Here is a 25,603-nt window from a genome sequence, read left to right as displayed (position 1 = left end):
AAAGAGTGGGAAGACCAATTAGGCAGGAGAGCACACAAGTGGTCTAGAGATGACAGTGGCTTGGACTTCGGTGATAATATGAATAGTGAGAAGTGAAGTGTTCTGGTTATATTGTGGAAGATAAACCAACAGAGTTGGGTAGAGGACTTGTGTCAAGGTTTGCAGGGGCAAGTGATGGGAAGAGAGAAAGTAAAATGACTTCTAATTTTGGTGAGAACAACTTAATGGATGGTGGTGTTATTAACTGAAATGGGGAAGAGTAGGAGAGGAGCAGATTAGAAGGTAAACCAGGTGCTTTTCTTTTTTTTTTAGGCCGTGCCGTGTGGCATGTGGGATCTTAGTTCCCGGACTAGGGCTCAAACCCGTGCCCCCTGCAGTGGAAGCTTGGAGTCTTAACCACTGGACCGCCAGGGAATTCCCAGGTGCTCTATTTTGAACATGTTACTACTATGAGATGCCTATTAGGCCTCCAATTGGAGATACAAATAGGCAGTTGAATACATGGGCCCGGAGTTCAGGAGATAGGTTGAAGCTAAAAATATAAAGTTTGGAACTAGTGGTACAGGCTCTCTTCATCTTTCACTTGGACTATTGTCATAGACTCCTAACTGGTCTCCCTGCTTGTAGCTTCCTCCTGTCCAATCTATTTTCCAGTTCACTCCCAGAGTGACCTTTCCTAATGTACAAAACTAACCATGTCACACTGTTTGAAATCCTTCAATAGCTCCTATTTCTTTCAGGATAAAATACAACCTCTTTACTATAGATATAAGATCCTTCATAATCTAGCTCCCAACTGCCCTGTTCTCATCTAGTTCCAAGATGTGACAAAATAGCTGAAAGCCTTAAGAGATCCAAAATGTAATGAGATCTTATTAAATATAATAATAATCTCTTGTAAATAGAGATTATTATTTACAAGAGATGTAATGAAAAGATATCCATGAAAATAACACAAAACTCTGGAAAGTTAAAAATCTCTACAGTTTTCTTACAAAAGAGCTAAGGAAGTACAAAATGGAGTAAAATAATTCTATCACGTGGGTGGTTACAAAAATCTACATGAAGGCAAAGAAGTAGGTAATTACATACTTCCTATCTAAGTTGTGTGGACTGCTTGCTCAATTCATTAAGTTATAAAGTTCCACTTATTTTATCCATACATTCAACACTTATTTATTGAGTACTATTTCAGATCTGAGGATACAGCAGTGAACAAAACATTAAAATCCTTGCACAAGATTAATGAGTGAAATAAATATAAGGAGGGGATAAGTACTAAAGACAAAAAGTTAACCGGAGGTGGAGGGTGGGAGAGAGTATGTACAGGGCAGTGGCTGTACTCCAGATAAGTGTGCAGGGAAGGCCTTGCTGAAGTGATTTTGACTGGAGAGCTGGAGGAAGTGAGAGAATGGTGAGCCATACAGATATGTTGGGAAAGTGCATCCCAGGCAGAGGAAATAGTAAGAACAAAGGCCCTGAGCTAGGAGCCCGCTGGATGAGCTGGAGGAAGAGCAATAAGGATGGTATAGCTGGTGTAGAGAGAGTGAAGTGAAGAGTAGTAGAAAATAAGGTCAAAACTTGGTGGGTGAAATTGAGGTGGGCCTTAGAGACCACTGAAAAGACTTTGGTTTTTTCTTTGAGTGAGATGGGAGCCTGGAGGGTGATAATCCGATTTACATGTTAATAAATCACTAGATTGAGAATAGCGTATATGGACATGGGTGGAGGCAGGGAGACTAGTTAGGAGGAGGTCACTGGAATAATGCAGGTGAGAGATAATAACAGCTCAGATCAGCATAGGACTGATGCAAGTAGTGTGAAGGAGGACCGTTCAGGGTGTATTTTGAGGGCAGGGCTGACAAGATTTGCTGATGAGTCAATGTGAAGTCAGAGACAACGCTAGGGTATTTGACTGGGCAACCAGAAATGGTGGTACAATTAACTGAGACGGAGGAAGACTGGAAGAAGATAGTTTGCATGGGAAAGAAATAACTCAGTTTTGAACATATTAAGATGCTTATGAGGCATCCAAGTGGGAATGGTGAGTAGGCAGCTGAATAAATGAATTCAGGGGAGAAGGTAGGCTAGAGATAGAAATTTGGGAGTCATCAGCATATAGTCGATATTTAAAGACATGAGAATGGGAGAGATCAAGGGAGGAAACACAGATGGAGAAGAGGCCCAACATCAAGACTGGAGAGATGCAAAGGAACCAGCCAAAGAGACTGAGGAAGAGGGGCCAGAGAGGCAGAAGGAGAACCAGGAGGGTCATGTTTCGGAAGTCAAGTGCAGACTGTTACAGAGTCACTGAACTCCAGCCAATGTCCTCTGATCATTATGAAATCTCAGCAAGCTGAGAAGACAACTCTAAAAAGCACAAGACACTGGGAACTATACTCAATATTTTGTAATAACCGATAAGGAAAAGAATCTGAAAAAGAATGTAAATATACATACATAAAACTGAATCACTGTGCTGTACACCTGAAACTAACACGACACTGTAAATCAACTATACCTCAATTTAAACATAAATAAATAAAGTAAAAATAAAAAGTACAAGAGAAGGAAACTCTAAAAATCATATGGGTGAATAACATATTTCTGGGAAGGTAGGGAATTAAGATAGGAAATATTAAGAGCATAAAAACTAGAATTACAGGTTTCCCCACTATCCAAAAGTAGAGTGTTTGTATAAAACCTTTCATAAGCCCAAATGGCATAAGGCAAAGAAGCAATTACCTTAGGACACATCTTGCTAATGAACGCACAAAATAAACCAAGATAAAGCACAGATGCTCACAGACAAAGTTCAAAGCTGTGGCAGCCTGATGCTGAGATGCAGAGTGTAGTTCCCCGGGAATGAGCTTGGCGGTGCTACTCTCAGTGCTGGGGTGCACGCTGCCTCTATATGGCTCGCTGCAAAACAAATGCTGGACGCTATTTTCATTTTTTACCATTTTTAAAAATAAAAGCCAAAATCCTCTTCATATTTCTCTTGGTTAGTGAAACAGGTACTAATGTAGGTTTTTTCATAAAAGTGGAGTGGTGTAAAGTGAACTTTCACAAAGCAGGGGTTACCAGGGAAGTCCTGACTATCTGTTATTATATGCATTTGAATGCTTAAGAGAATTTGGTCTACCAGAGTAGCAGCTCAGCTTTGTCATTGGAGTTTAAAATGTGAAATTGATTATAGGTTGTAATTTTAAGTCACAGTCTTAGTAAGTTTACAGGAGTTCTAGGACATTTAAGAGAACTTGAGGTTTACAATATTTGTAAGTTTTACTTATGATTTTTATAAGAATTACATGGGGACTTCCCTGGTGGCGCAGTGGTTAAGAATTTGCCTGCCAATGCAGGGGACACACGTTCGATCGCTGGTCCGGGAAGATCCCGCATGCCGTGGAGCAACTAAGCCTGTGTGCCACAACTACTGAGCCTGCGCTCTAGAGCCCGCGAGCCACAACTACTGAAGCCCACGTGCTGCAACTACTGAAGCCCGCGTGCCTAGAGCCCGTGCTCCGCAAGAGAAGGCCCCACTTGCCGCAACTAGAGAAAGTCCACGAGCAGCAATGAAGACCCAACGCAGCCAAAACAACTTTCTTTTTAATTAAAAAAAAAAGAATTATATAAGAAGGTAGGATGGTTTGTTATTAAGACAACTGAGGTACTTAAAGAAGTAGAATACATTAAGTTTATAATTAAAAGTTTAAGTTTGTAAATGGAACAAAAACATTGTGACTACTAAAAATATGCTAGACCTAGAATAAGATTAAAAGTTTAGAATAAGATAATCCTATTTAGGGACTTCCCTGGTGGTGCAGTGGTTAAGACTCTGCACTCCCAGTACAGGGGGCCCGGGTTCCATCCCTGGTCAGGGAACTGGATCCCATATTCATGCCGCAACTAAGGAGCTGGTGAGCTGCAACTAAGAAGACCACCTGCCACGGCTAAGACCTGCCACAACCAAACAAATTTAAAAAAATAAATATTAAAAAAAACCTGATGGATCACTAGACAAAACAGATAGGGCATGCAGACTTAGACGAGGAGGGTAGAAAAAAACAGGAGATAGTGAGAAGGTGGTACAGAGTAAAAGTTTTTTGTTTTTTAAATTAACAAAGGCAGAGACTTGCCTGTCTTTGGTCTGTATGGAAAGGATTAGCTGTACAGAAAAGGCTGAAGAGTCAGGAGAAAGGGTTGCTGATGGTGCAGGGACTGGTCTCAGACAGGAGAATGGTCACCTTACCCTATGAAGGGAAGGGAAGGTAAAGAGGTACGGGTGGAGTCAGGTAGGTAAGGGTCCAGGGAAGTCCCTGTTCAAGCTTGAGGTCTCCAGCTTGCCTGCGAACGGCAATGAAAAGGTTTTTTTCCTGAGAACAGATGGTCGGCAGAGAGGTGCAGCCGAGAAGCAGTGGCAGTAATGGCTGAGGCCACATGGCTGCACGTATTCTCAGGACCCTGGGGTGGCACAGAGACCACGGACGGAGTGTAACTGGCCTGGGAACTGAAACGTGTACGCGGTGGAGGCACAACGAAGGCGTGTGGAAGATGAGAGGTGGATACAAAGCGGAGGCCTAGAGGGACAGGGAGTTGAGGGGCGGGGCGGGTAGGCTGGGGGATGGAGCATGAGACACCTAGAAGGATGGAGGCCGCGGCAAGGTACCCTTGGATCTCAGAGGAGGGGTGGGCCTGGAAAGCAGATCCAGGGAAGGGGTGTGAGCTCGAGTGAAGGAGGAAGGCCATGCCATTAAGGTCCATGGCATTCTTCCCTGGTGAGGCTGCCGAGGCTGACCGCGGGGTTAGGATGGAGAGGAGGCCTGGGCCAGCGCCAGAGCCCAGGGAATGAGGGTAATGGCTGACTGTGGGGTGAGGTGGGCAAGGGAAAGTGGGGGTGAGAGGGTCACCTTAGGGTGTGAAGGTTTGAGGTGCTGGCGACTGAGGAATTCAGAGGCATGAGAAATGCAAGGGCCTGGGGCCCTCTCTGTGGTCTGAGGGTCTCGCTCGCCCAGTACGAAGAGCTGTCACGGAGGCCGGGATCCTTCCTGGGGTGAGAAATGTGAGAGGATGCGAGGGGCTGGACCGGCGAGTCTGCGAGGCGTCCGCGTGTGCGTGGTGTGAACAGCATGCGAATAGAATGTGTGTGTGATGCTTGCGGTGGTGGTCCTGCAGTTGAGCGGTGTGAGTCTCGGACCACGCCTGGTGTGCAGATGGGAGGGAATTCGACGTGTGTGACGTGAGTCCAGGTGGGGCGTGAGGCTGAGAGGTTCAGGTGTACAGAGTTCAGGATGTGCGGCGTGAGGGGTCTGGAGGACGTGTGGGTGAGGGGCCGGGGGTGCGGCGTGAGGAGAACGGCGTGACGAGACCGGGTTGAGGGCCGGGTGGGTGAGGAAGCGGTAGGCGCCCCACCGGTCTGGCGTGAGGCGGTGGGCACCGCCTGGGAACGCCGTGACTCGGGGGTTGGGGCGCCAAGGGAGGGTCCGGAACCCCCAGACGGGCTGGCCTCGCTCACCTCCAGCTCGCTGGCGCTCGGGTTCCGCTCGGGAGCCCTCCTCCGCAGCCCGAGGCTTGAGGCGTCTCCTCAGAATGACGCCCCTCCCCTTTCCGTTACCAGACACGCCCCGGGATCTTGCCTCTGGCCCTCATTGGCTGGTCTCCTGGAGCGGAAGGGGCGGTGCTGCGAGCACCTGACTCCCCCCGCCTCACGCTGGTCCCAAGTCCCGGCCTTGAGGTCTCATTGGCTGGTCGCCTGGAGCGGAAGGGGCGAGGTTGCTCCCGGCTGGTCCCACGTGGTCCCGCACTTGGGTCTCTCCGTCTCAGGTGGGCCGAGTACCTGGATTGAAGAGTGGCTGAGGTTGAGGGATGGTAGAGCTGAGATGAGGGGAGACACCGCCGTCCTTATGAGAGTGTTCTCTCCCTTGCACCTGGAGCGTAAATCTGTGCACGGCGGGGGTGGGGGCGGCGGGGCGTCTGCTAGACCACTGTGTCTCCAGTGTACTGGACAGCAAGTGCTAGTAACCATTGTTGAGTGAGTAGGTGAAGGCCCAAGTATTTTGTCTCGCAGCTACCGTGGGTGGCCGACATTGTTGCAGCTGTCTCACGGAAGAGGACGCTGAGGCCCAAGGACACGAGGCAGGGGCCCAGGTCCATGCACCTGCGAGGTGCGGGCCTTGGTTACAGCCAAGGTCTGCCAGGCGCTCTGGCCTCCAGGCAGTAAAGCACAGATCACCAAGCAAGGCCAGGTGAGCGTGCTGCTCAACCCTTAGAGAGGCTACACATAAAACTCTGGTCAAGAGGAGGCTAAAGAGATCACTCTGGCCTCTATAGGTCAGTCCAGGGAGCTCGGTCTTTATTTGGAGGGCGATGGGCACCTTAGAAGGTTGGTAAGCAGAGGAGGGGCATGGTGAAGCAGTCTCTCTTGCCGGAGGGAGAGTAGAAATGGGGCTGTTGCTGGTTTTTGGGTGAATGATGGTGGAGCTGGGGACAGGGAGGCAGTGGTCGTGGCGGAGGGAAGTACACGGAGTCAGAAGCCATTTAGAAGGTCGCCTTGACAAAGCTTCGTAATGTGGGAAGGGAGGGAGAAAGAAGGAATGGCTGAGTCGCTGGAGGGTGACACCACCAGCTGAGATGGTGAAGAGTGGCAGAGAAGCCAGTTTGGGAGGTTGTTAACTTCGGTTTTGAATACCTTGAACTCTTTGAGATTCCTGATGAACCTGGGACCCACTGCATTTTCCCTCAGGGATTCCGATCCTTAGCAAACTGATCGCAGAGTAGGAAACACAGCTGGAGCTGAGCCAGACAGTTCTGGGCATAGAGTGCGGACTCGTCTCTCTCTTGAGGAGTCTGCTGTCTGGGCCACGTCCCCTCTCCAGGCTGCCAGGCTCCTTCCCCTTCTGAATCTTGTTCTCCAGCTGTTGCTTCCTACCTGTGAGCCACCTGCACACTTCCAATCATTCCACCCTTTGCTTAGACTTTTCTAGAGCTGATTTCTGTTATAGCACCACGGAAAAACATGAATCAGGAATAATTCTGAGGGGTAATGAAGGCAGCTTCAGGGAAGAGTAGGAGTTTACCAGGCTGAGAAACAATGGCACAGGATTCCAGGCAGGAGGTTCGGCAAAGGCAAGGGTGTGGATGTGCCTGCCTCCTTTAGGAATTAAAAGTGAAGCTGGAGCTCAGGGTTCTTGTGGAGGAGTGAAAGAGACTCAGAGAAGATCAGTTGGTCTGGAATGTGAGGGCCCAGCAGCTGGAGGTGGGCTTCTGAAACACCCTGTAGAGCCCAGGCCAAGAAGGATGGGCCCTCAGGGAGTCCAGAGACATGTGTCTGGTCTGCCCCATACCCTTGTGCATCGAAACTGGCTAACTGTTCATCAAATGTTTCTTTGACGTCCTGGGCACACAGCTAGACTACATTTCCCAGCCTCCCTTGCAGTATGAGTCCTGGCTGGTGGGATGTGGGTAGAAATGCTCTGTATCACTACCAGGCTGAGTCCATATAAGACTCCCATGAGTGAGCCCTCTCTCTCCTCCATGTACTTGCGGGATGTTGATGTCCAAGGCAAATTGGGAGCTACCTGAGGAAGGTAGGACCTCTAACAGCCAAGTCTTTGAATAATGGTATGGAGCAGAGTCTTCCTCTCAGCCAAGAGACCAAGAATTAAACTTCTGTTGGGTTAAGCCGTTGAGATTTCAAGCTTTGTCTGTTATGGCTACCAGCCTTAACTAATGCAGATCTGCACACCTCTGGGGTACTAATGCAGATTTGCATTTGGTGGATGGTCACCAGAAGTTTATACCCTGGTTAAGCACTGTGTTTTCTTCTCTTATTTCAACCGAGAACAAATCAGATAAAAGAATTTTGACTGAATTTTAACATTAATTAAAAGACAGCTTGTTGGAATCTCTGCTCACTGTTCTCCCAGGCCTGGGTGAGCTGATGTCTCCCACAAGCCGACCAGATCCCAAACAGTTTCCCAGGGTAGGTCACGCAGGCACCGGAGAGGCAAAGGTCTGTGAAGATACTTTTGGAAGCCCAGGAAAGCTGTGATACGGAATGTCCTATTTTGTGAGCATAGATTTATTTTTATAAGCTTCTCACAGAGACTCAGAAGAGGTTAGAAGCCTCTGTCCTGGGAATCTTCTCATGTTCTCAGTGTTCAAACAACCTTCAAAGCTATTATCAGGAACCTAAATCTCCTTTCTTTCAATTTATATTTTCAAGAGTCTATGAGACATTTTCACAAATATTTCTTATAGGTATGTTAAACTCAACATTTAAAAATCTCATTTAGGGCTTCCCTGGTGGTGCAGTGGTTGAGAGTCCGCCTGCCGATGCAGGGGACACGGGTTCGTGCCCCGGTCTGGGAAGATCCCACATGCCGCGGAGCGGCTGGGCCCATGAGCCATGGCCGCTGAGCCTGCGCGTCCGGAGCCTGTGCTCCGCAACGGGAGAGGCCACAGCAGTGAAAGGCCCGTTTACCCCAAAAAAAAAAAAAAAAAAAAAATCTCATTTAATCACCCAGTCACCCAAATAGAAAACGTGAATTATCTTCGATGGCTCCCTAGCATCCTGAATCTCCATCCCTTAGTTAGTCCTGTCATTTCTCCCAACTCTGCCACCACCATGAGCAGTACCCTCTGCTACGCCTTCTTGCTTCTATCCTTACTGCACCCTACTTTGTTCTAATATTCTGGTTAGCCAGAGTGATCCCATTAAAAGTTTACAACAGATTATGTCATCCTCTGCTCCAACCCCAGCGGCTTCCCCCATCATTTGGAGAACCCAGAGCCTGGCCTACGGGGCCCTTGCTGCACCACTCCACCTGTCCCCTCCTGCTGCTCCCAGCTCCACGCCAGCCACAGGCCCTCGGGTACTGTTCCTCCACCACAGCAGCCTCCTCCCACCCCGAAGCATTGGCTGTTGCTGCCCCCTTGGCCAGGAATACCCTGCCCTCAGGTACATACATGGATTGCACCCTCATCTCCTGCTGGTCTGAGTCAAATGGCCCCACTCAGGAAGGCCTGCCTCTGCCACCCTGTCTGAAATTGCCATCCACCCCTCCCATTGCTCCCTCCCCTTACTTCTCTCCTTAGCACTTACTGCCCTCTGACTTCCTATGTCATTTGCTCATTCTTCTTGGTTATTGCCCGTCTCCCTCACTAGACTCTAAGCTGCACAGGGAAGGATTGTTTTTGCCAGTTTTGTTCACTGCTGTATCCCAGAGCTTAGCACACTGTAGCACTTAGTAAGTATTTGCTAAATGGATTATTCAAGAGCCTGAATTCCCTGCCACCGGCTCCATCCCCTGATCCATGCTTGCCTCACTGAGTAGTGAATTCCCCGTGTGCAGGGGGTACCTTGTTCACCAGTGAATCCCCAGCACAGAGCCAAGTAGACAGTGGTTGCTCAATAAACACTGGTTAATAAGAGAAGGCCTGGGAGTGTATCTAATTCATGTCCGGTTCTCATCGCCTACCAGAGTAACGAGATGTACATTCGTTTAGGCATGCAGCAATAGTAATTAAGTACCTGCTTAGACTTTCCATAATAATTTTTTGTTTACTCTTAATATTATTTTAATAAAAAAGCCGACCCAAGGGAAGGAGCATCTGTTGCTCCAGATTATCTTGTGCGCCCTCTCACAGACACGACCACTTGGCACCCAGACCTCAGGCCTGGGACTGTAGCTCCTCCCTATGCCGAGCGCCTCTACAAAGCTGTGCTCCAGCCCAAGGGGGTGCAGAGGACATGTCCATGCACAGAGGGCCCCACTCTCCAGAAGACAAACAGAAATGGGCCCAGGGAACAGGTGGAGGTTCTGAACCAAGAATTTATTCCAAGTGTATACGTGGGTGTAGACAGCAGAGACGCACCTTTCAAAGCAGGTCAGAACCTCTCACAAATAGTCTTCAGCCCTAGACCTTCCCTTGCCACATCCCTGGCCTGAGGCCGGAGCAGGGGAAGGGCTTCCTAGTTCTCCCACCAAAAAACACAGGTACTTAAAGGCTAAAATAGAATTATACAGCCTTATTTTTATTAACATCTAGCAAGAAAAAAAAAAAAAAAAAGAAGATTCCCTTCTTGCTTCAGCCCTACCTCCACCACTCGAGCCCTCAGGGAGCAGCGTCTGCCCAGGGAGCACCTGCTTCCAGAGGTGTCCTTGGAGCCTGGGCACCTGTGCACGGCCACCGCTGTGCCTGCAAGCGGACCACAGGCCCCTTCCTCCACAATGTGGGGAAAGAAGGGCAGCTGGCATTTCTCCAGCCCTCAGCTGTCAGCCTTGGGAACTTGGAAAAGATCAGCGATGTCCAGCAGAGCTTGGCGGATGTGGTTCCCAAAGCGCTGGGCATTCTGTGGGAGTCAAGAGCTCAGACCAGCCTCCAGGTGAGCCCCCGCCCCTCTGTCCCCACAGGGAAGGATTCTTCCCCAGCCAGACATGCCCTGGGGGGCGACCCCTCCTCAGGCTGAATGGGAGCAGGAGACACTCACTGTCTCTGAGCTGGAGAACTTGCTGGAGACATGGAAGAACATGGTGTTCTCACCCGCGATCATGTAGGAAACCCCGTAGCCATCGTTAGCTACCTGAGGGCAGCACAAGGGGCGAAGAGGAAGAGGTAAACTGCACCTTGAGGGTCTGGAAGCCAAGCTAACGTTATCCTTGCTCTGCCCACAAGAGTCACAGGAAGAGCCCATCCCCAGGAGACAGTATGAAAACAGAAGAGAAGACTCCGCCAGGGGTTCCAGGACCTTAGGCTCCCTCAGGAGGCCCCCCTCACGTTTGCAGGGGGTCTCTAGCTACCCGACAAACTAGCCCACATGAGTGCCTCAGTGGGAGATCTGGACTGTCTCCATAAGCCCACTTCAGAGGGTACGGAAGCCCCGGGGAGGGTCACTCTGGCAGTGGGTGTCAACATGGGTGGGGTCCCAGCCACCTTTCTTGCTGGGATCGACAGGTACCTATCCTGTTTCCAGGCAGGGCAGGTCCAGGGCTGTGCTCCTGCCTCTGTTCTGACCTCCTCGAGGCCCTGCACTCTCCCCTGACACCCTGGCCCCCGGTCCTTCCCACCTGTCCACCTTCAAGGGCACTTACAGGGCCAAAGCCACCGCCAGCACCCAGGTGATTGGGGTACTTGTTTGGGTCAAACATGCGGATCTGGAATTGAGCAGTTTGGCTGGTGGAGAGACGCCAGGGTTCTGAGAGCACCTGCAACAGGGAGGCCGGCAGTCAGGTGCCACGCACACCTGTGGACAGGTGCGTGAGCCTGGCACTGTCCTGGCTAAGGATGCAGAAGGGACAGGACGCGGGACCTTCCTGATTGCTCTCCGTGGTCCCCTAGTCTGTTCTCACCATCACAGCCTCTGCACAAAACCCACCATCAGGTGACCTGCCTGTCCGGCCCCTGGCTCTGCCCCCCACCCCTCCCGCTGTCCCTCCCACATCCCCCACTCCTGCCTCAGTGTCAATGTCCGGGCACTGGAGGTTCCCTCCACCTGGACGCCCCAGTTCCCCTGAGCCTCTGCCCTTCTCTCATGAGCGCTGCCACCACCTGACATATCATGTTTGTCTGTCCATCCCCCCTCACGCCAACAGCCACTCCACAAGGGGGAGGCTCCCGCTTGGTGCCAGTCCACAGGCCTGGGTGGCGTGTGGGCTAGGAACACTGGCCCCAGCTGTCCAGACAGAAAACAGGCCGAGACCCACCAGGAGAGGGCCTGAGGACACAGGGCACGCCCATCAACACTGACCTCAGCCAGGAAAGGGGAGCTAACCCCCAGGAACTTGGAAACCACGTAAAGGCAGAAGAGGTGCCTGTCAATGCCAGCCCCTGTCATGGCCAGGCGGCACGCATTCTGGTGCTTCTCAGCCGCTTTCCGGAACAGATCTTGGAGGTCTGCTTTCTGGGGGCAGAAATGGAGCAGTGAAGAGTAGCCCTGACCCTAGAGCAGGCAGGAGGCCGAGCGGTCACGTCAGCGCGAGGCCATGGGGGGCTCACCAGGTGGCGCCCCTGCACCATGGCCTGAACAAAGGCCGTGGACTCGCAGGTGCAGGAACGTACGGTCTCTGTCCGTCCCTCCCGGAACATCCTAGTCATCGAGGCTTCATAGGTCAGGCAGAACTTGCCTCTGTCCTACGGAACACAAAGGGATGAATCTTGCAGGTGGGCCCTGGTGCCACCCCTGCCTGCTCGGTGGCCTGGGGCTCCTACCCGGAAGTATGCCAGCTGCAGGGCGATCTGCACGAAGGCGTCAGGGCTGGTCCGGCACTTCTTGATGAGGCCTTTGCCAAAAGGCAAGAACTGGAAGCAGTACAATTCCACGTCGTCAGCCAACGCCTTGGCCACCTGGTAGGAGCTCTCGATGACTGCCTGGCACTGCCAAGACACGGAGGGGTCAGCTGGGGGCAGAGCTCTCCAGGAGGACTCCAGGGTCACGTCCAGGAGGCCTGAGGATGTAGGCAAGGCTGGGCAGGCCTCAGTGTGCTTGACAGCCTCAGGAGAAGGAGACGCAAAGGACAAGCCAGGGGCATCAGCACAGATGCATGGCTGGGCTTTGTCGGGGAGGAAGCACTGACAGGTGCTCCCTGGACACGAGCTCACACCTCATGTCTTTCTCCAGCCCTGAAATGGTCCTGGGATCTCTATTCTCCCTGTAGCCAGTCTGGACTATGAGACACTCTGGACCCTTCCCCTGAGGGTGGGGCTGGGACAGAGAGGAGGGCCACAGGGCATCTCAGACACTTGTCACTCTCGCACACCCACCCCTGCCCCTTTTCGGCCCGCACACCTGCTCAGGAATGTCCCACTGCAGCCGCTGAGGGGGGGCCAGCACAGGGTTGGGTTTGCCCAGACAGTGCCCAGTCTCTGAGTAGCCCAGGTCGAAGCTGTCAGTGCCCAGGACAAACTGCAGGGGCAAGGTCAGGCTGAGAGGCCGTCCTTGCCCCGCTGCCCCCATCCCCGCCCCACCCCTGCCCTGTGGGACCTCTCCCAGGGCCTGCTACCTCCCAGAGGTGCCCTATGATAGGGGCGTCTGCCCACGCGTGTTCTGTGTTGAGGCCCAGCTGGCCGTTCTTGAAAGCGATGAGAGTGAAGGACTTGTCGAACCACCTGCAGCGGGCAGAGATGGGGTGGCAGTGTGGGGGCAGGGGGAGGAGCCCGGGGTGGGCGGGGCAGGGGAGGAGCCCGGGGTGGGCGGGGCAGGGGAGCTGGGGTGCAGAACCTGTTATAGCAGCTGCCGTGCAGCAGGGCCTTGCCGTAGAGGCTGAGGCTGGCCTCGTCTTCGGGGTCATAGCGGTGAGACTCCTCATCCAGAGCCACAAAGAAAGCAGCGCGCTCGATGGCATCCAGGGCAGCCTTGTTCTTGCCGGAGCCAAAGAAGGCCTGGCGGACCCGAGCCCACTCCACTCTGGGGGCGTGAGGGCACCGTGAGCGGGGGGGCCCCTGTGGGCGTGAGGGCACCTCCCAGGATCCGTGTCCCCCCGCTCCACACACCCCCACCTAGCCACCAGCAGTTAGGGGTCACAGCAGCTACCCTCCTGCCGCGCCCCTCACGACCACAGGTCCTGGTTTACGCAGAGGACGCGGGGGCCCACGCTCCTCCCTTGCTGAGGGCTCTGGCCGAGTTCCAGGGTGGCACACAGGACCCAACTCCTCTCCTCACGGCGCCTGAACCTGGGCCCCAATACCTTCCCCCTGCGGTGAGAGCCGCCAGTCTCTCCTCCCCAGGCTGGGGTGGGGAGGGGTCATCCAGGATCCTCTGGAACTGCATCTCCAGGTCCCGAGGCTCGAGCAGGCGGGAGCCCTCGTAGAGCCACAGCTTGAAGAAGCGGCCCTTGTGGTAGACGGCCACATGCCTGCTGTCTGTGAGGTGCCGCAGCACGTCTGTGGCAGAGGCCAGGGGTGGGCTCAGGCGGGAAGGTAGGGAGCTCCTCCCTCCCCCCATGCCACTCAGGACGGCCCCCCAGCCTCACACCAGGTGACCGCATGGACTCTTCGCCTGGCCTCCCGTCCCCTTCCCTGGGCGGAATCTGCTGGCACCAAGCCAGGCCCCGTGCCCTGAGCTTCCCTGTCATTTAATGCCAACCACAGTCCCATGAGGCATTTCACAGAAGAGAAAACCAAAGCTCTAGGAAATCCCACAGACTGTCCTGGCGTCAGAAACGCGGGTGCTGCTTGGCGGCCCTGGGGCCCTGGGCGAGCCCGCCCCCCCCCTCCTCTGCAGGCCCCTTGAGCGGGGAGCTCCACTAGGCCTCCTGTTGCTCTTTGCGCAGGAGACTCCCGAACTGTGAGCCCCTGCAGGGGAGGGGCTCTGACCTGGGTCTCCCAGGGTCCCAGTACTAGCACCGTGCCAGTAAACAGCAGGTGTCTAGTATTGGCCACAAACTATTTTTCGCAGCTACGTGACCCTGAGACACTGAGGACGCTTGGTGACCAGCAGGCAGTAGGGCATCTGGCCGTGGTGGGCCCACAGCTGGGAGGGGGCGGCCTCCATCCTGCGGCCCCAGCGCGGGCGCCCGGCCACAGCCTAGTACCTGTGTCCTTCCCCGGGATCCGGGTGGTGTTGAACATCCTCTCCATCTGGTAGGAGCACATGGGCACGATGCCCAGCGCCATCACCTAGGAGGACGGCCCAGCACAGCTCAGACGCAGGCCTCCTCTCCCGGTCACGCCCTCACCCCCAACCCAACTCACAGGCTTGATCTCTTCACGGTCGAGTTTACGGCGATACATGATCATGGCGTGGACAATGTTTCCCAGGCGGGCTGCCTGCACGTCTGTGTTCTTGACGAGCACTAAGTCCTACAGGGAGAGAGCAGAGACTGCAAGGAGGCTGCGACAGGTGTGCACAGTGGCATCTCTCTGTCTGGGGTGTCTTGCCCCCTTTCCCCAGTCCATCCTGCACACCCTCTGAGAACCAAGCACAAGAAGTGAAATGCATAACTACTGACCAGATAACCCCGTGCCCTGGCTTCGACCTGAGCTGCTTTTCCAAACCCATTGTATTTGTAGATGTTTTGTTTATTTTTCTTTGAGGAAGGGGTTCTGCCACTACAAAACAGCTTAAAACCTCTGGTCTAGACAAATTGCATATAGGTTTCTGGAAAGACAGCTTTGTGGAGGAGGCGAATGCCAGCATGCTACTTGAAACGTGCTTTGGAAGTGGGAGAGCAAAGAGGTGCGCAGGGCAGTGGCTGGGCAGCCTCTCCCAGCTGGCTGTGCACAGTCTTGTACTAGGAGCAGGAAAAGGGCCAGTCGTGTGGGATAGGGACCGACAGTGACCCCCTGAGCTCTACAAGCAGCAGCTCTGGATCTGCTTAAGACACACTTAAGGAAGTTCCCTGGTAACGGCGTCAGGACGGCTGGGAAGTTGTGGCTGGAATGCCAGCAAGGGAACAAGGAAGGAAGTGAGAGCGCCTGAGCTGGGCAGGACAGTGAGCCTGAGGAACTCTGGGAGTGACAGTATCAGCCTGTGGGGTCTACTGGGCTCTTCAGACCCTCAGTATCCCCGTCGCCTGCGAGCTGCTTCCTGACTATTCTTCCAGGATATGACCCCCACCCCCACCCCCGCATCTTCCCTCTCCTTCAGGCCTCACTTCAGAACCCCCACTTGCCTACAGAAACCACCACTAGGGCTCTGAACTGTCCTTCAGGTTCCTTGCCCTGAGACCAGAGCTGGGGACAGAGCTAAGCACACAGGAGATAGTGTGGCTCTAGCACTTACCATGACGTAATAGTTGCTGTTCACCATGAGGGGAGTCCTGCCTCGAAGGTAGACATACTCTTCCCACCAGTCGCTCACCTGCGGGTGGGTGGGAAGTTGGAGCTGGGTCAGAGGAGGGTGGGCTGTGAGCAGCCAGGACACAGGGTGGGAGAGGGTAAGCCCAGGAGGTAGAACTCACATAATTGGTTGCCCACCATGACTTGAGTACCAGGTACTTCTGCAGCCTGGGGGCAGTCTTCTCCTGGAATTCCTTGGCCAGCGTCTCCATTCGGTTATATTCCTCATCACCCAATAAGTGCTGCACGGATTCTAGGTACTGTCCAGCCAAGTTATTGCCCGTGTGAGGGCCAGTCAGCAAGGGCTGCCTCTGTCCTGACCTTCTTTCAAGCCCAGCCCCATTGCTCCCTCTCAAGCAGACCCTCTGTAGGGGAGAGTCCCTTATGTTCGGATAAGTCCTCCGAGTCCAGCCTGCCCTGCCCACTGGGATGTCTGACCCAGGCCCTCACCCGATGAATCGTGGCTGGCACGCTGGGCACGGGCAGCCTGGGCAGAGATGTCTGGAAGCTGTAAAGCATGGGCCGCTGGCTGGACAGAAGGCGGACACACATCTGGGGGTACGGAGTGGAGAATGTTGAGGGGGAAGCCGGGGGAAAGAGGGGAAACTAGCAAACACTGGAGGGGCTACCCCAGACCCTCAGAACCGGGACAAACCCCGCCAGGCACCAGTGCCCCGCCTGGCTGTCCCCTCCAGCTCAGAACCCAAAGTGAGGCCCTGGGGTCTCAAACCCGATGCCTGGACCCCTCCACCAGCTTCTGCTCACAGCCCAGACTTTGGTGAAGCGGCTGGTCTGGCCGTGCATCTCAAACAGCCAACCGTGGTAGGAGAGCAGCAGTTTCAGGGTCTGGCGGAAGAAGAGGATGCCCGCCATCCAGACCCCCGTGGAGAAGACGGCCATGCTGAGAAGCGTCCGCGTCTGTGGGGTCCGGTAGGGGCCACATCTATCAGAGAAGGGGAGAGGACTGCAGGGGCTCCACTTGAGACCAACCTCAGGGAGATTCTGACTCTGCAGTCCTGATGCATGTGAGCCATCTCGGGGGAGGCACCAAGGGAGGAAAAACTCCCTGGACACACTCACATCTGAGCCTCTGAGTGCATCACACACGAAGTTACAGAAGTAGGGACCGAACTGGTGGTCGCCCCCAGGGAGGGCTGCCCCTGTTACCTCCAATGGCTGTCGTCCTGTTAACTGCCCAGCTCAGGAAGCTTGGCCTTGGAGCCCACCCAGCCCTTTCTCATGGCCCCACTTCTTACCCCTCAGGAAGCCATCTCTGAATAAAACAGACCAGCCCCATGGAGATGTCCACGTTGCAGTAGGAGGAACCCAGTGTTGTCATGACGACGACCAGCCAGCTGGTGGGGCTGCCAGGGTACACACCCCTGAGGATGCCATTCTGTGGGCAAAAACAGGAATGCTCACAGAGCAAGGACTGGGGTAAGCAGGCACCTATGAAGTCTTTGCCTGTTTTCATTTCTCCTCCACGTCTGGTGGACTCCCCTTCACACTCCCACACCTGCAGCACCTGATTACTGTGTCCCACGGACACTTCCTGCACACCCATCTCCTCTCCACACCTTGAGCACCCCTCTGGTTTCTGCACTGCTGGAGCCTGTCACTCCACAGAGCTGCCAGCCGAGATGGGGGTGGAGGATCTTGACAATGGGCAGCAGCTGACACCTAGCCTCTGCCTCCCTGGAAGGCTCGATTCTGCACCTGCTGGAAGAGACCAGAACCACCTGCACCCACCTTGATGCGAATCAGGCGTTTCTTCCAGGAGTTGATGCCGGACAAGTAGATGTGTTTTAGGGCCTCCCGACTGAGCCGGAAGTCGACCCCCTCTGGCGTCACGGTGAACTGGAAGGCCACAGCCTGGTGGGCTTCCGCCATCCTGTGGGTTGCTGGGCACCTGGGAGGTGGCAGGAGGGTGTGCGGGCAGCTCGGCCGCCGGCGTCGAGGCCCCCGGGCAGCCTGGGCAGAGATGTCTGGAAGCTGTAAAGCATGGGCCGCTGGCTGGACAGAAGGCGGACACACATCTGGGGGTACGGAGTGGAGAATGTTGAGGGGGAAGCCGGGGGAAAGAGTGGAAACTAGCAAACACTGGAGGGGCTACCCCAGACCCTCAGAACCGGGACAAACCCCGCCAGGCACCAGTGCCCCGCCTGGCTGTCCCCTCCAGCTCAGAACCCAAAGTGAGGCCCTGGGGTCTCAAACCCGATGCCTGGACCCCTCCACCAGCTTCTGCTCACAGCCCAGACTTTGGTGAAGCGGCTGGTCTGGCCGTGCATCTCAAACAGCCAACCGTGGTAGGAGAGCAGCAGTTTCAGGGTCTGGCGGAAGAAGAGGATGCCCGCCATCCAGACCCCCGTGGAGAAGACGGCCATGCTGAGAAGCGTCCGCGTCTGTGGGGTCCGGTAGGGGCCACATCTATCAGAGAAGGGGAGAGGACTGCAGGGGCTCCACTTGAGACCAACCTCAGGGAGATTCTGACTCTGCAGTCCTGATGCATGTGAGCCATCTCGGGGGAGGCACCAAGGGAGGAAAAACTCCCTGGACACACTCACATCTGAGCCTCTGAGTGCATCACACACGAAGTTACAGAAGTAGGGACCGAACTGGTGGTCGCCCCCAGGGAGGGCTGCCCCTGTTACCTCCAATGGCTGTCGTCCTGTTAACTGCCCAGCTCAGGAAGCTTGGCCTTGGAGCCCACCCAGCCCTTTCTCATGGCCCCACTTCTTACCCCTCAGGAAGCCATCTCTGAATAAAACAGACCAGCCCCATGGAGATGTCCACGTTGCAGTAGGAGGAACCCAGTGTTGTCATGACGACGACCAGCCAGCTGGTGGGGCTGCCAGGGTACACACCCCTGAGGATGCCATTCTGTGGGCAAAAACAGGAATGCTCACAGAGCAAGGACTGGGGTAAGCAGGCACCTATGAAGTCTTTGCCTGTTTTCATTTCTCCTCCACGTCTGGTGGACTCCCCTTCACACTCCCACACCTGCAGCACCTGATTACTGTGTCCCACGGACACTTCCTGCACACCCATCTCCTCTCCACACCTTGAGCACCCCTCTGGTTTCTGCACTGCTGGAGCCTGTCACTCCACAGAGCTGCCAGCCGAGATGGGGGTGGAGGATCTTGACAATGGGCAGCAGCTGACACCTAGCCTCTGCCTCCCTGGAAGGCTCGATTCTGCACCTGCTGGAAGAGACCAGAACCACCTGCACCCACCTTGATGCGAATCAGGCGTTTCTTCCAGGAGTTGATGCCGGACAAGTAGATGTGTTTTAGGGCCTCCCGACTGAGCCGGAAGTCGACCCCCTCTGGCGTCACGGTGAACTGGAAGGCCACAGCCTGGTGGGCTTCCGCCATCCTGTGGGTTGCTGGGCACCTGGGAGGTGGCAGGAGGGTGTGCGGGCAGCTCGGCCGCCGGCGTCGAGGCCCCGCCCCCGGCCACTGGCCGCGCCCCCAGCCCGCCTCCCTCCCCTTCCGCCCTGGGTCTGCCACCCGCAGGGCCGAGGCCCCACCCCTGGCCCCCCAGCCTCGCCAACCGCCGCAGAGCCTTCGCGCGACGGTGCGGGGGTCGGAAGGGGGTCAGGGCCTTGAAAACGTCAGGAATCCCGAGGACAGTGTAGGGCGGCCTCGGGATGGGGGCTAGAGGGGCCCCGGAAGCGGAGTCGGTCTGGTCTGGAGTGAGGCGGGGTCTGCGTACCCCCAGCGCTGCCACGTGGGACCCTGGCACCAGCCTCAAACCCCCTCCCCCGCCCCACTTGCCGGCTCACAGCCCTGGGCCAGGCCGGCAGCCCAGAGCCACCCCCAACTCCACTCACGGCTCGGGTGTGCTCCTGTCCGCTTGTGGGGATAGTCACTGTGGCCTGTGTCCCCACGTCCTTCAGGACTGGCCACCTAAGTCCCGCCCTCACCGGGAACCTGACACCCACTCCCAAATTTGGGTTTAGAGAACAGTTGGGGGTTGGCAACCAGAATCTCCCCGGCTCTGAGGCGGGAATCAGGAGTTGGGGGGGAGCCGGGTTTCTGCAAGATGAAGATGGCTCAAAGGTCTGAGACCCTGGGGGGCCCAACGGGTCTCACGTGAGGATGGTGGCATTAGAGCTAAAAATAGCCGAATGTAGGGAAAAGGTCACCAGTGTGTCAGCTGTGCCTCCTGTTCCCTGATCTCCAGTGCTCAGGGCTGGGAAGCCCCACCCCGGGGCCCACTTTGTACCCCGTAACTCCCCACAGCCACCCAAGTCCTCTGAGTATTTATCACTTCCAAGCTGGAGCCGGGGTGGGGGACAGCAGAATGGACCCCTAACCACTTTCAAGCCCAGATCACCCAACAGCCACGCTTTTCAGGAGGGGAAACTGAGGCTCCTAGCAGCGGCCCCTTTGTCAATCTGTGTACAGTCCTTGGTCGGTACTTTCCGCCGCACCCAAGCAAGGTTGGGACGGTGTGAAGGAAGAAGCTAGTTTATTGTCTTAAGGTGCACATGCCAGGGCTTCTGCCCACTTGCCTGCAGTGGGGACCTGCTCAAACTCGGGGGGGGCGGGGCGGAAGATCAGCCTCCTTAACCCCAGTCTCACTCGGGCTCAGCCCAGTCGCCAGGGCCTCCCCTTTGTCCCTCCCTCCAAGGTCCTGCCCTGGAGGCTCCAGGAGAAATCCAAGGAGTTGGGAGGTGGAGAGTCAGGATGAGGGGTGGAAGCTGGTCAGCTCTCCCTTCTGCTGGAAGTAGAACTGGAACCGAGACTGGGCGTACTCCTAAGGAAGGAACCCCACGCACTGGTGAGAAGGGGTGGGACTAGCACCCCACACCCCCCTCAGTCTGCCCACAACTGGCCTAGAGGGTCCGAGGCCTCTGCTGCACCCTGTCCCCACACCTAACTCACCCAACCTGGTTACTTACCAAGTAACCAAATTCTATAGTGGACATGGATGCCTGGAGGATGGACCAGAGACCCCAGAAGAAATGAGATGCCAGAGCATACCTGAGGGGGAGCAGGAAAAAGGGGGTTCAGAGCACATTTGGCACTGCCTGAACCCCCTCCTCCAGGCTGGTCAAGCCCCAAAGCTCTCACTTCTCCCCTATCGTCCTAACCCCTACCCTGTCCTGACTCTTCCCACTCTCCAACTGTTCTTCCCCATCAGCCTCAGACCTCATCCTCACTTCCTACCCCCACTTTGCACTGACCCCTAACCTGCAGCCCAGTGAGTCTACCTGCCACATTCCCCCCCTTGCCTCTGCACCCTGCTCCACCCCTGCCCCACACATCTTTCCTCACCTATTAGCCTCTGCCAGCAAATCTGCTTCCAGTTTCCTCTGCTCCTCTTGGGAGATGGTCTCACCTTTCTTTACCTCCGCCAGGTAGTGGCGAATAAAATGGAGCTGAGATCAAAAGACAAGAGTCAGGAAATGGGGAGACCGGGGAGCACTTCCCAGTTAACACCCTTGCTCGCCATTCCTTCCAGACTTCAACCTCCTTCTCCCTTCTAAGCCAGGTCCTGCTCCCAGCTTCTGGCCCACATACCTGCTGTCCCCGGGTGGGGTAGTTTGCAGGCTGCGCTTTGTAGAAAGGCCACTCCTCATGAGTGTAATCGTAAACCCACTCACAAAAATGGTTCCCAATGTCAAAGCCCCTGAGGGAATAAGGTGGACACTCAGTCCCCAAATACGCTGGGCAGCTGGGATGCAGAGATGAGGGCCTGGTCTGCTTTTCCAGGGCACTGTGGGAACAGACCCATGGGAGGCCATCCTCTTACCCTCACCTGTAGTTATAACTGCTGTACTCGAAGTCGACCAGCATGAGGCCGTCAGCGTTTTCTGGCTCTGAGAGCAGTAAGATGTTCCCTGGAGAAATGTGGTGAGGTTCTGATCACTCCAGGGTCCTCTGGCCCCCCTCACCTGAGGATGGGAGACTCAGATGCCTTCTCCTACCTTCCTGGATGTCATTGTGGCAAAAGACCACTGGTGATGGGGTAGAGTCTAGCAACTTCCTGCAGGGGAACACAGGGCAAGGGTCCTGAGCAGGAGTGATGAAAGGAGGGTCAGAGGCACCCGCATGGGTGAGGCCTTGACCCCAGCCTTCAGCAAATCCTGGGTAGGACCCCACTAGGTGCCTGGCACATCTCCTGTGCTCTTCTGTCCCCACCCCCCCACCCATGCCCCATCCTGCCTGCCCTCACCTGAGGCTGCCCATCTCGTCCTGCAAGCTGTACATCTCCAGCAGGTTCATCTGGGGGAGGCCAGTGGGGGGTAGGTCCTGGATCTGCTTTAAATACCTGAAGCCCAAAGAATAGGATATACTCACTCTGCTATCCCTCCCCTCTACCCCAGGCCAGGTTGTCCTACCCATTCGGTCACCGAATGACTTGTCTGGCAATCATTTGGAAGCCTGTTGCTTGAGAAACCATGCTAGACAGTGGGACACTTGATCCACTCAACTGGAGAGTTGGACAGAGCACTAGATGCATTCAGTCACAGCCCAGTGTAGTAACTGCCAACATGAGGGTTCAGCCTATGTGCAGGAGTCCTGAGGAGGCCCCCAACTCACCGCTCCATGGTCCCAAATAGCCAGTGGGGCTCCTTAGTGAAAGGCATTTCCATGCCATGGAACTGGGCCATCTTCGTGGCGATGGCTGCGGACAACACGGGCTCTCGAAGCTCATGCGTCTTCAGTGGCCGGCTCTGCACCCAGGAACCTATCAGGGTGGTGAAGGGGCTGGGGCAGGAGGGGGGAAGGGTGGGGCAATGGAGGTGGGGGAAGTCAGGGCTTGGGGAAAATTCCCTACCTGGGGTGAGGGATGTGAAAGCAGACATTGGGAAGGGGAATAGGGGCTAGGGAAGGAGATGCTTCGGGGAGGTCGGGGCCGGGCTCGTACTGGGATGTACTGTTCCAGCCGGCCCTCTGGAAAGACTCCATAGAGCTGGGGCCCCAGTGACCGCTCTGCAAGGATGGCGAACATAACACTTTCAAGGACCAAGGAGTCCACTCCCTGAAGGAAAACAGACAGCGAAGGGACCACGGTCACAAGGGGCCAGAGGCAAAGTGGTGCTGACACACACGAGGGTTTTCTTGCTCCTCCCACCACATCTGGTTCTATTTGGCTGGTTCTATCTGGACTTCCTGTTCTATTGCCCGGGAGACTCCAGAGCGCAGGCGTTAGTATCATAATGGACAAAATACTTAGCCCCTAAGGCTCAGTGTCCTCAACTGCTTAGTAGAGACCATACCACCTGCCACACTTGGGTGAGAGGACCTAAGGCCACTGCGGCCTTCACTCCCTCCTCACCTGCAGGATGGCCCCGTACAGCCGCAGCAGCACCTCCCGGGGCTCCTCGCCAACGCGGGGCAGGTGGTCAGGCAGCGAGCAGCGGAAGAGCAGGTTACTGAGGCCTCCGCTGCAGACCCACAGCAGGGCACGCTCAGCCCGCCATCCGCTCCACCGGCCCGGCGTCCAGCCCCCGCGCCCCGCGCTCCCCCGTAGCTCCCGGCCCTGCCCCGACCCCGGCCCAGGAACGCTGAGTGTCCCGAGGACCCGAGCCTAAGCCTGACCCCGGCCCGCGCACAAGAGGGGCTGACCCCTGACCTCCCACCTCACGGGGTCAACCCTCAGCTCCTCCGGCCGTACTCGGCGCCAGGCCCCGCCCAAGTACTCCCGGCACCACTGGTAGGCTCGGCGCTCGGCGTCTCGCGACCGCGCCGAGCCGCGCCTCCGGTTCGGGGCCGCGTCGGGGCACATAGCCTGCCGCAAGCTGTCCTTGGCCAGGCGGCCTCCAACAGCCCCGCCTCTGGCCACATCTGTCCCCTCAGCCGCCATGGCTCGGGCTTGGCCCGGCCAACGCCGCGCCGCGCACAGACCCTTCGGGCGCGCTCGGCTCCTTCCGGCTGCGCTCGGCTCCGCTTCCGGCCAGCCTGCGCTGCTCGGGTCGTACTCGGGTCTCCTTGGCTCTATTCGGCTCTTTGCGGCGCCGCTCGGCTGTCTCGGAGACCCTCGTCCGGGTGCTAGTTCCGAAGGCTGTGCCCCGCCCCTGCTCAGAGCGAAGACCAATGGCCTCTCTCTCTTGGCGGGGCCGCTCGAAAAGACAGTGCTGTTTGGACCTTAACCCGGAAGCAGGAAATGGCACGGGCCAATCAGAAGCGTCCTGAGCGGTCGGGCCCACGGCGCAGTGGCGTGTCACGTGAGCGAAACACGTGGGCGGGTGGCGCGTACCGGGCTGAGAAGCCGGTCTGGCGCATAAGGGCGGTGTCACCGGGAAAGTGCTCGTGAGGCGAGGTGGGCCTTTGTCGGGGTCTGGGAGCGGACAGGGCAGCGCGGTCAGCGGCGGCGGCAGCCCCTCACTGTACAGATTTGGTCCCCGGGGCAGTTGGGCAAGGAAGAGGGCCGTTGAATGAGTGTGGCGAGCCCTGAGTGTGGGGGAAAGGGAGAGAGTGTGTGTGTGGCGCTCACATCTAGGGGGTGGGGAGTGTGGGGCCCCTGGTAGGTGCCGAATAAACATTTGTTGATGCGTAACCTTAAATCCCTCCTCACCGCTGAGACTCCCTTGTCAGTTGAAGCCCGCCGCTTAGAGGAGGCTATTGTTACCCTGCTTGAAACCACTGTCTTCATGTCCTGCTCCACTACCCCTCTTGCCTCCAGACCTAAAATCAAGCACAGGAGGAGAGGCTCACAGCTTGGAGCAGGCACCTGGGGCTGCATCACGTCTCCTTGTCCCACCGCAGCAGTTTGAAATGCCTCCTTGCATTTCTTCTGCCCCATGCCGCCGGAGTGGCGACCAGGAGGACTTGATCCACAGGGATCTGTGGCGCTGTTGGACCATGGTGTTCTTTGGGGTGAAGTAGATGGACAGCTGACCTGAGTGGTGTTTGATTTGAATAACGAGAAAGAAATCAAGAATTGGTGATCAGAAAGCAAATGCCAGTCACTGCAATGGGAAATCATGATCCCTCCCTCTGTATCTAAATCTGAGCCAGTTCTGAGACCTGGAGTCCACTGGTTGAAAGGGAGGCTTGGTCTCTTATAGAAAGGATCCTACAGTGCCACCATAAGTACATAAAATAGTATTCCTCTAATCCTTCCCCAAAGGGACCCAGCGCCTCTTAACAAAGTAACACGTTTACTTTGGAAAAGGGACTATCCAGACCTTTCAAGGGCTGTTGGATACAAGATCTGAGGTGACACGTGTGCCAGGGTATATGAAGCGTCATGAGTCACTGGTTTGAGTGGAGGCTGTGGAAGTCAGATGATAAACAGAGTCCTGACCCAAGTGTTGAGGTCACTTCTCTGGTCCCAGTACATACTTGGGGTAATTATACCTAGCAGTGGGAAGAGCCTGTACATTGATCCCTGACCTGTGGAATAAGAAGAGTCATGGTAGGAAGAGTGAAGTGGAAGCCTCTGAAACTCCCCACACTCTCCAATGCTGCATTCCATGTGGGGTTGCAGAGATTGCTTACTCTCAAAGACATAAATCCCTATTACATCACCTTCAATTCACCTGAGTGGCCCCTGCAAAATCCAGATGGATTCAAGTAAGTGATGGTGGACTACCACAAACTTAGCCAATTAGTATCCCTAATCACAGCAGCTGTGTCAGGTGAGGTGTCTGTACTGGAACTGATTAATGTACCTCTGGCACCTGATAATGCAATTGATGTGGTGAACATTCCTTTCAATTTCCAGTAGTAAAGAGTAAGTTTCCAAAAGCAGTTCACTTTTATATGGGAAGGACAGCCAAACATATACATTGTCTTACTTCAAGGCTGTTTTAAGTCATGCTTTCTGTCACAGTGTAATCGTTGAGACCTTGATCATCTGGACATTCTCC

At 55.4% G+C, this 25,603-nt stretch overlaps 2 protein-coding genes across 5 annotated transcripts; both read right to left on the bottom strand.

The window, feature by feature from the left end:
• Nucleotides 1-9,816: 9,816 nt before the first annotated feature.
• On the bottom strand, nt 9,817-23,342 carry CPT1B (carnitine palmitoyltransferase 1B). 4 transcript variants are annotated; one of them, XM_007453874.1, is made up of 20 exons: nt 23,314-23,342; nt 20,876-20,882; nt 19,011-19,273; nt 18,518-18,657; nt 18,027-18,204; nt 16,228-16,329; nt 15,900-16,037; nt 15,722-15,799; nt 14,692-14,799; nt 14,532-14,616; nt 13,686-13,881; nt 13,220-13,405; nt 13,002-13,107; nt 12,788-12,904; nt 12,211-12,375; nt 11,998-12,132; nt 11,750-11,902; nt 11,094-11,207; nt 10,493-10,585; nt 10,269-10,354 (listed from the first exon to the last, which is right to left on the bottom strand). In XM_007453874.1, the coding sequence occupies exons 3-20, from the start codon at nt 19,149-19,151 to the stop codon at nt 10,271-10,273; spliced, it is 2,319 nt and encodes a 772-aa protein (XP_007453936.1). In that variant the 5' UTR covers nt 19,152-19,273; nt 20,876-20,882; nt 23,314-23,342; the 3' UTR covers nt 10,269-10,270. The 4 variants fall into 4 exon arrangements, with proteins under 4 accessions (XP_007453935.1, XP_007453936.1, XP_007453938.1 ...); XM_007453873.1 differs by lacking the exons at nt 18,027-18,204; nt 18,518-18,657; nt 19,011-19,273; nt 20,876-20,882; nt 23,314-23,342 and adding exons at nt 16,543-16,720; nt 17,034-17,173; nt 17,527-17,686; nt 19,610-19,700 and having other exon boundaries at nt 9,817-10,354; XM_007453876.1 differs by lacking the exons at nt 18,027-18,204; nt 18,518-18,657; nt 19,011-19,273; nt 20,876-20,882; nt 23,314-23,342 and adding exons at nt 16,543-16,720; nt 17,034-17,173; nt 17,527-17,682 and having other exon boundaries at nt 13,220-13,267; nt 13,791-13,881.
• CHKB (choline kinase beta) lies at nt 20,230-23,846 on the bottom strand. Its single transcript, XM_007453877.1, has 11 exons — nt 23,372-23,846; nt 23,068-23,176; nt 22,657-22,770; nt 22,329-22,462; nt 21,961-22,056; nt 21,713-21,771; nt 21,544-21,625; nt 21,306-21,414; nt 21,060-21,163; nt 20,684-20,765; nt 20,230-20,538 (listed from the first exon to the last, which is right to left on the bottom strand). The coding sequence occupies exons 1-11, from the start codon at nt 23,593-23,595 to the stop codon at nt 20,464-20,466; spliced, it is 1,188 nt and encodes a 395-aa protein (XP_007453939.1). The 5' UTR covers nt 23,596-23,846; the 3' UTR covers nt 20,230-20,463.
• Nucleotides 23,847-25,603: the final 1,757 nt, after the last annotated feature.

The sequence above is a fragment of the Lipotes vexillifer genome, unplaced genomic scaffold, assembly GCF_000442215.2.
Source record: "Lipotes vexillifer unplaced genomic scaffold, Lipotes_vexillifer_v1.1 scaffold382, whole genome shotgun sequence".
Classification (NCBI taxonomy): Eukaryota; Metazoa; Chordata; class Mammalia; order Artiodactyla; family Lipotidae; genus Lipotes; species Lipotes vexillifer.
Note: the sequence above shows the minus strand (reverse complement) of the source record. Positions and strands in the feature narration are given on the sequence as shown.